General features: G+C 37.0%; 1 protein-coding gene across 1 annotated transcript; it reads right to left on the bottom strand.

Annotated features, from left to right (window-relative positions):
- Nucleotides 1–1,088: 1,088 nt before the first annotated feature.
- On the bottom strand, nt 1,089–3,203 carry LOC141642715 (protein S-acyltransferase 11). The gene is made up of 6 exons (XM_074451608.1): nt 3,029–3,203; nt 2,812–2,927; nt 2,451–2,661; nt 2,061–2,359; nt 1,449–1,970; nt 1,089–1,269 (listed from the first exon to the last, which is right to left on the bottom strand). The coding sequence occupies exons 1-5, from the start codon at nt 3,042–3,044 to the stop codon at nt 1,488–1,490; spliced, it is 1,125 nt and encodes a 374-aa protein (XP_074307709.1). The 5' UTR covers nt 3,045–3,203; the 3' UTR covers nt 1,089–1,269; nt 1,449–1,487.
- Between the last annotated feature and the right edge of the window lie 5,172 nt (nt 3,204–8,375).

The raw sequence follows: 8,375 nt of genomic DNA on the forward strand, positions 1-8,375 counted from the left end.
TTCAAGTAGCTCAGGCATACCTTGACAATGTATTCAAATTACATGGGTGGCCTAGGAGCATTGTCAGTGACAGAGATTCAGTATTCCTTCGTCAATTCTGGCAGGGATTATTTTCTTTGCAAGGAACTGAATTCAAACTTTCTTCAGCCTATCACCCTCAAACAGATGGCCAGACAGAGGTGGTAAATAGGTGCCTAGAAGCATACTTAAGATGTATGTGTGGGGACAAACCTAAGGAGTGGAGTTTATGGTTGCCATTAGCTGAATGGTGGTTTAACACTCATTTCTGTACTGCTACTGGCCATACTCCTTATGAAGTGGTTTACAATCAGCCGCCACCATTGCACTTGCCTTACTTACCAGGTGAATCAGAGGTTGAGGCAGTTGACAGGTCAATGCAGAAGAGGGAGCGGATGATTGCATTAATTAAACTGCATTTGACTAAGGCACAAGCTAGAATGAAGCAGCTGGCGGATGAGCACAGGTCTGATAGAGAATTTGCTTTAGGGGATTGAGTGTGGCTCAAACTTCAACCATATAGACAGATCTCGGTACAACAAAGGGCTAACCAAAAATTAGCTCATAAATACTTGGGACCTTTTCAGGTTGAAGCAAGAATTGGACATGTTGCATACAAGCTCGAACTTCCCACTACTGCTCAAATACATGATGTCTTTCATGTCTCACAACTTAAGAAGTTTAGGGGGATACTACCTATTGCCATTCACATTCCTAATTGGCTACAGGGAAAATCAGCAGATCACCCACTCCAACCTGCTGTAATTTTGGATAGGAGGACTGTTAAATTCCAAAATGGGGCACAAGTTTAATACTTAATTCAATGGGAAGGATTTACAGACTTGGATGCTACATGGGAACCTGCTTTGGCATTTGAAGCAAAATATTCTAACTTTGTCAATCCTGGAGTTCATAATTGACTTGAGGACAAGTCATTTTAGAAGGAGGGAAGTATGATGTAGTGCAGCAAGTTGTTAGGGAATTAGTTGTAAAGTTAGTTTGTTAAGTCGGTTTATAGTGCTGAGCTGTCATAAGCTGGCAGTTAGTTAGAGTTGTTATAAATACTAGAGAAGTTGTAAGCAAAGAATTCATTCAATCAAATACACATTTTCAGTTCTACATTTAAATTCTCTCTCTACTATCTCTTTCTATAAACTCTCTCAACAACTCTACATCATCTCCAAGGTCGAGCTCGGCTCCATTGTTGGTGTTTGTTGAAGTTGCAGTGCTCCAACCAGTATAACCAGTATACTGCATCAAACAATTTTTCATTTGAAATGACGGTTTAAAATCAGAAATATATAAATTTGGTAGAAAACCAAGAATTCTATTTATTTGAATCCAAAGAGGAAGGGTACTACTACTTCTCACTAGGCACTATAGTACAACAATTGCAGCTGGTGAAACTATTTCGAAGTCCTAATTCATACCTGGGTTTAACAAACATCAACAGCAGTCAAAAACTTGGGTCATTTTCGGTGAATCTTCTTAAAACTACAACAGGCACGCAAGTACCAGGAACATATATATGGACACCCGAAAAACAAGTAGAGGTTTCTGCAGTCCCTTTGCGGCTCAACCTGAGAACTTAAACTACTCAAATAAGTTCTCCCTTCATAGATGAAATAAAGTTGTTGCCACAAAAGCACAGTCAAACCGATCCAAACCGATATACTAGAAACAAATAGATATAGAAGAATGAGGCCTCTTGTTGAGAAGAACATTGCTGAAGTCATGAAAGCAATAACAACATCCTTGAGAATTCCCATGACCGCTATATTGTTGCCAACTCGATGCATCTGCATCTGGTCAACAGTCGTCTCCCCCAAAGACGGTGATATGTGAAGAATTGTATAAGCACACATAAGGGCAGCATATGTGACGCTAATGACAGCAACAATCAAGAAGCTGACAAAATGGCGATGATTTGCAGCTCCAACACAATTCCCAATCTGCAAAATGAGTAGGCACTAAATAAATCCCTTAGTTGGAAACCATCTACAGTAGTATCGGAATTCTTAAGTGCAAATCTTATCACTTACAAATGGGCAGTGATGATCCATGTCTAAGACACACATCCCACATGTACTGCAGTGATGAGCTCTAGGGGACTTGGGTTGCGAGCAGTAATGGCAGAAGGTATAGTCCCGTAGCTCATCTTTTCGTACAGCTGGATAACTACCCCATACTATTGAGGGTGGCGTGCCCGGATCAGAAAAGGCTGCCAAGCTGAACATTGAAAGAGTAGAGACACCCAATATGAAAGCAAGCATACAGTGGAAGAATCCACAAAAATATCCCTTTGAAAACAGAACCGGGTATACTGCCCACACACCGCCACCTGCATCCCCACCACCCATAAATCAAATCTATCAGCCAAATCATTGTAAGCTTGATCAATAATATAAGGAAGAGTGAGTTTGCATACATACATATGAGAAAGAGCATAAATATGAGGAGGAGAGCGACAAAAGAACGATCACGCAAACGTCTCCAGCGTACAAGTTTATGTTGATGTTTGCGGTGATGTTGGTTAGTTATGGCCCCACACCAACCACACTTAAAAACAGAAGCATTAGAGGGTAGAATAAGTCGCAATCCGCAACCCCAGCAAATGGATTCATATGAAGATGGATGTTGTTCCTAGAAAATATAAACACTAAAATTGAGCAGCAGTTGAATCAAAGTAAAAGATTGAAAATGATTAAAAGCTGCTAAATCATCATCTGTGGATAACAAAAGTCAACTCTAGTGTATCTAAATTAGATGAATCAACAAAATAAATAAACTGACAAGGTCGTGGGAGTGGGGTTGATAGGGAGGGAAACAGCTTGTAATTGTCTCCGACGACGGAACACCGTTGACGTTGACGCTGCTGCTGCTGCTGCTGCTGCTTTCTTGGATGTTCACTGTGGATTACAACAACAACAACAACAATAATAATCCAAAATTAAGGTCACAGATACTTGCTACTTAATAGTTAGTTAGTTTAATAGAAAATACAAGTTACCGGCGGCAGCAGACATGGCGGAGGAATGGAAGATAGACACCAACCCAAATCAAGCAACTTCCCATTCAACCCTGCGCCCACCAGACACCCACACACACATATACACACACACAACGTCTATTTTAGTTAGTTTGTTACAAAACACGGGGACACACAATTATACACAAATGCCCACGCCCCACTCAATCAATACTTATTTCCATTCATAGGATTTCGTTATACTTCTTTTTTTTTTTTTTAAACAAAACTAAAAAAAAAATTAATTTATGTTAGGAGATTACGGTATATTATTGCGATATACCGTAATCAAAATAATATCGATATTATTATGTTTACCATTATTAAGAAATATTATTATTATATTTAGATCTTTATCCGTACTATAAATTCGAAGCTATTGTAATGGTTGAAAATCACGAATCATCAATAATACTACGATTTCCGCTATGCTTTCCCCTTTCTTCAATTTCTATTAATTTACATTTATTTATTTATTTTGAGAAAAGGAGAGGTGTTTATTACCGTAATCACAATAGTTTATGTTCTACCAAAGTTGGCTGTTGTGACCGCAAAGGGACGGCTGAAACCTCTATTGTTCAACACCAAGAAAAAAACCAACTCATTAAATTGCATGTTGGTAGATGATACTCTTGATCAACACCAAGAAAACACATCTTTTAAACAAGTGGTCGAAATGAAAATTTAAACTTACAAGGGATCAACTCATTAAAGTACATGTTGGTAGGTAATACTCTTCGTCAACCCCAAAAAAAAAAAAAATTAAAATTCCTCTCAAGACGTTCGATTATGCTCACTCTTAGAACTCAGTAATTCGGTTAGGTAGAGGACGACACGATTTGGTTGTATGTTTCATACTCAAATTGACTTGATAAATTATAATGATAAAAACATTTAAAATTTAAACATTACTTATTGTTTATTTTCTGAATTTTATTTTAAAGTTTTTGAGTTTCGCTTTAGTATAAAGTTTTTGAACAAATTTACTAAAATATTACACTAAAAAAATATAATATTGCTCAAAAACTATATTTATAAATGGTAATATGCTAAAAAAAATGTGTATATGCTCAAAAATTACAAGGTACTACCTCAGATGCGTAATCCTTTTTCTCTACTTACATAGTTGTGCATCTACGACGGCTACTAGTGATAGTCGTTTCTCTAGAATTTGAAAATTTGAACTTGTCACCTAGGTAGAATCGAAACGGACACGAACACCAACACGATACAGACATCCTATGAAATTTAGGACAGGAGACACGTTATTTAAATTTAATAAAATATATATTTTATAATTATATATGTGTGATTTTATTTTTGAAAAAATATTTGATATTAAATTTAAATAAGTGAAAGTAAAACCTGACATAGTTATAACTCATTTTCATTTCCAAAACCAAAATCCAACTTATAATCAATCAATTTCGACATTTCATTACTCATCTAAAGAACATCATTTGCCCCAATTTCAACTTATTTTCCCACCAAATGCAACCATATAACAATCCACGCCACCAAATTCAACTTGATTCCATTTGAAGTATGTCCAAAATGTGTCCAAATACCGTGGACAACCCAAATGAAAGATGAAAGTTAGACACGGCTTTAGAGGTGTCCGACACGTTTTAATGCGTGGCCGCCACAGAAAGGTCGATTAGAAGGAGTGTCCGTGCTACCTAGCTTGTCACTAGCTTTACCACAATACTCCCATGTACTTAGAAGCAAAATAAAGGTCAATCTCGACTAGATAATGTCATTTGTAGTTTGTAACTAAAAGATTAACAATGTAATTAAAAAAAATACTACTCCATCGACAAATAAGTATCAAATTACCACAATACTCGAAGAAAACTAAATGCAAATATGATGTACCCTTCACCTAAACAATATGCATTGTTACATTTTCGGGTTAGGCTCTGTTTTCTTAGACTTAAAGTCACTTCCTTTAAATTCAATTCACCTATTATGAGTTTATTAAAGTTCAGCTCTTATAAGCTCAAAAAAGTTCAGTTAAAAAAAAAATAAAATAAAAAATAAAGTTAGTAGAACAAGGCCTTAATCCTCAAATAAAAAATGACTTTAAAATTTAGATCGAATTGGAAATAAACAAGCTCAAGATAAAGTGACCTGAATGTGAAGGACTCACCCCTACTTGGCCTGAAAAAAAAAAACACTAGCTAAACATAAACATGACTCGAGGCAAAACAGGGAGCGAATAACGAGTCAGATTGAGCTAAATTAAATAATTGTGTAAAAAGGCTGATGAGGCTCGATACTGCAAATTTAGTGCAAACCCCTCCTGCTATGCCCTCTTTCAAAAACCATGGCCTGTATGTCACCATTTTTGTGTAATTATTAATTTCTTGAACCTAATAAACTTGTATACATATTTGTATAATTGTATTACTAAGCTTTAGGTCTTGAGTTTACTCATTTACAAGTTACAACATATTTCATTGACAGTCGACGATGTGTTTTACAAAGTCAGCTGTTAACAATCTCATCAGAAATGACAATTTTTGGTTGTCACATGTTGATACATTCTCAATCCGCTCACTAAATGCTAAAAATATCAACTTTTCCATTAAATAGTCATGTTATCCAACGTGCAACAAAACACTAGCAATCGAGTCTAACCAACATACAAGTATACAACCATATGTTTGTAACAGCGCCTGGCGTAAAATGTCATGTATGCAAATATTCAATTACTCCCTATATAATTATTATGCTCACTACAAAACCCCCTATGATTTGATGAACCAAGACTAACAAGTTGCAGTATGCCTGAAACAGAACGTAAAACCAGGGCACTTTTTCATTACATCTGGACAACCTGCTCTATGATTTCCGATCAGAAACAAAATTGGCGTCCACAACAAGGCAGCTGAGACGAACCGTTGTTTCACGTCTTTCATATATCAACAGTAAGGGACAAAACTAGCTGCAACACAAATAAAGGCAAACTATATTAAACAAGTCGTAGATGAAACCCTTGGTGCCTAAAATGAGAGTGAATCTTGTATGAGTCGAATGTCTTTTAAGTTTGTGTGCTGTAATAGATACAGCACAGATGAGAAATTGAGAGTCGGCGAGATGGAATAGTCTAACATCTAACCAAAGTAATGGTGAGGGTCTAATCCTGGTCAAGCCAGTATTGTCTTACAAGGGCATGTCTAAAATGCCATATAGTCAGTCCACTATTATTGTTATCACTTTGACTAGCAAGTAGCAAACTTATTGTTAGAAGGCCAAGCAACAATTAAGGAATCATTGGTTTGAAGAAGAAAGAAAAAGGGAATACAGAATAACATGTCTATAGCGTGATGGCAACAAGAGGAATGGTAGCTTGTCGGTGGTCATGACTAATGAGTGGAGCTAGCTGTTTTAGTGATACAGCAGCAAGATCTTCAGGAAAGGTACCCCCTTAACTCAGTTAGCGTGGATGGGAATGAGGTAGAGTGTTTTTTGTAATTTATCAAAAACACAACCAAAAAGGGAATAATTCAAAAACACAACCAAGCGGAATTTGAGGTCTGCGGTTTACTTTCTTTATGTCCTGACCAAACGCCCCTAAGAGCATTCATTAATGGTCTCTAGATTTGAGGAGAAAGTGTGTGAACTTTTGACAGAAGAAAGAAATGGTGAAAGATTATTATTATTATTGATGATCTTCAACGCAGCATACAACTTCTAAAATATATAGTACAAGATACGAGGGTTCCTAACAAACAATCCTACGTTAGTTCCTACATATAAGGTAACAAATTATCTACTTACCTAAAGATAATATACATAGTATACATCCACAAGCTAAGAATAATATCATATCGAAGATATTATTCTCTACACTCCCCCTCAAGTTGGAGCACTCGGTAAACCGAGTCCCAACTTGAACTGCAAATGATCAAATGTTTCACCTCCCAAAGCCTTAGTACATAAATCCGCTATTTGCTCCTTACTCCGAATATGGGCAGTTCGAATTTCATTTGATATCAAATGTTGGCGCACGAAATGACAATCAATCTCTATATGTTTCGTTCTGTCATAAAACACCGGATTCTTCGCAATGTGTAGTGCCGCTTGATTGTCACAATACAAACTCATGGGTGTCGTATGAAACACACCCAAAGATGCTAAGAACGACTTTATCCATAACAATTCACTCGTCACAGCACCCATTGCCCTGTATTCTGCTTCCGCCGTTGACTTCGCAACCGTCACTTGTTTCTTTGCCCTCCATGAAATTGGTGACTTTCCAATGGAAACAAAATACCCACTTAATGATCTTCTAGTCAACGGACAACTCGCATAATCGGAATCACAATATCCCCTTATATGTAAATCCGAATCCTTCTTGAGCATGATCCCTTTACTCGAATTTCTTTTAATGTAACGCACAACTCGTAATGCAGCTTCCCAATGTTCTTTTCTTGGCTCATTAACAAATTGTGATAATATATGAACTGCATACAAGGTCCGGTCTTGTAATTGTCAAATATACTAACCTTCCAACAAGACGACGATACTTCATTATGTCCTTGAGAACATATCCTTTTGCTAACCCCAAATTGTGTCGTTGTTGAATAGGTGTATAAACGGGCTTCGCATCTTTCATTCCCACGTCCTCAATAACATTCACTGCATATTTTCGTTGATTCAAAAACAAACCATTCGGACCGTGTGCTACTTCTATGCCCAAGAAGTACTTCAATCGTCCCAAATCTTTGACTCCAAATTTCGTGTGCAAGAAATTTTTGAAGTCCTTACTCGCTTTTTTATTATTGCTAGAAATGATCATATCGTCAACGTAAACCAATACCTCAATAAAAACTTCATTTTTACGAAAAGTAAATAAAGAGTAGTCTGCCATTGATTGCACAAATCCATAACTTTTCATAGAGACGGTCAATTTTGAAAACCAATTTCTGGAAGCCTGTTTTAATCCATAAATCGATTTTAATAGTTTGCAAACCTTACCTTCCCCTTTTCGTTCAAATCCTTGTGGAATTCTCATGTATACCTCTTCATCAAGGTCTCCGTGTAAGAAAGCGTTGTTCACATCTAACTGTTCAATGAACCAACCTTTCGTTACTGCTACTGCAAGCATGCACCGTACACTCGTCATCTTCGCTACTGGCGCATAGGTCTCGTGGAAATCTACCCCTTCTACTTGGGTAAATCCTTGTGCTACGAGTCTTGCTTTGTATCGCTCCACTGTTCCGTCTGCTTGATATTTGATTTTATACACCCATTTACACCCAATGGGTCTCTTCCCTTTTGGCAATGTGACTACCTTCCTTGTTCCATTCATTTCCAAAGCTTC

This window comes from Silene latifolia, chromosome 2, assembly GCF_048544455.1.
Source record: "Silene latifolia isolate original U9 population chromosome 2, ASM4854445v1, whole genome shotgun sequence".
Classification (NCBI taxonomy): domain Eukaryota; kingdom Viridiplantae; phylum Streptophyta; class Magnoliopsida; order Caryophyllales; family Caryophyllaceae; genus Silene; species Silene latifolia.

Excerpts from the sequence above, each read along its gene's own strand:
- LOC141642715 (XM_074451608.1), bottom strand. Across the intron at positions 2,662-2,811 it reads AACCCCACTCCCACGACCTT|GAACAACATCCATCTTCATA; the intron begins GTCAGTTTATTT and ends TATATTTTCTAG. Across the intron at positions 1,971-2,060 it reads TGGATCATCACTGCCCATTT|ATTGGGAATTGTGTTGGAGC; the intron begins GTAAGTGATAAG and ends CTCATTTTGCAG.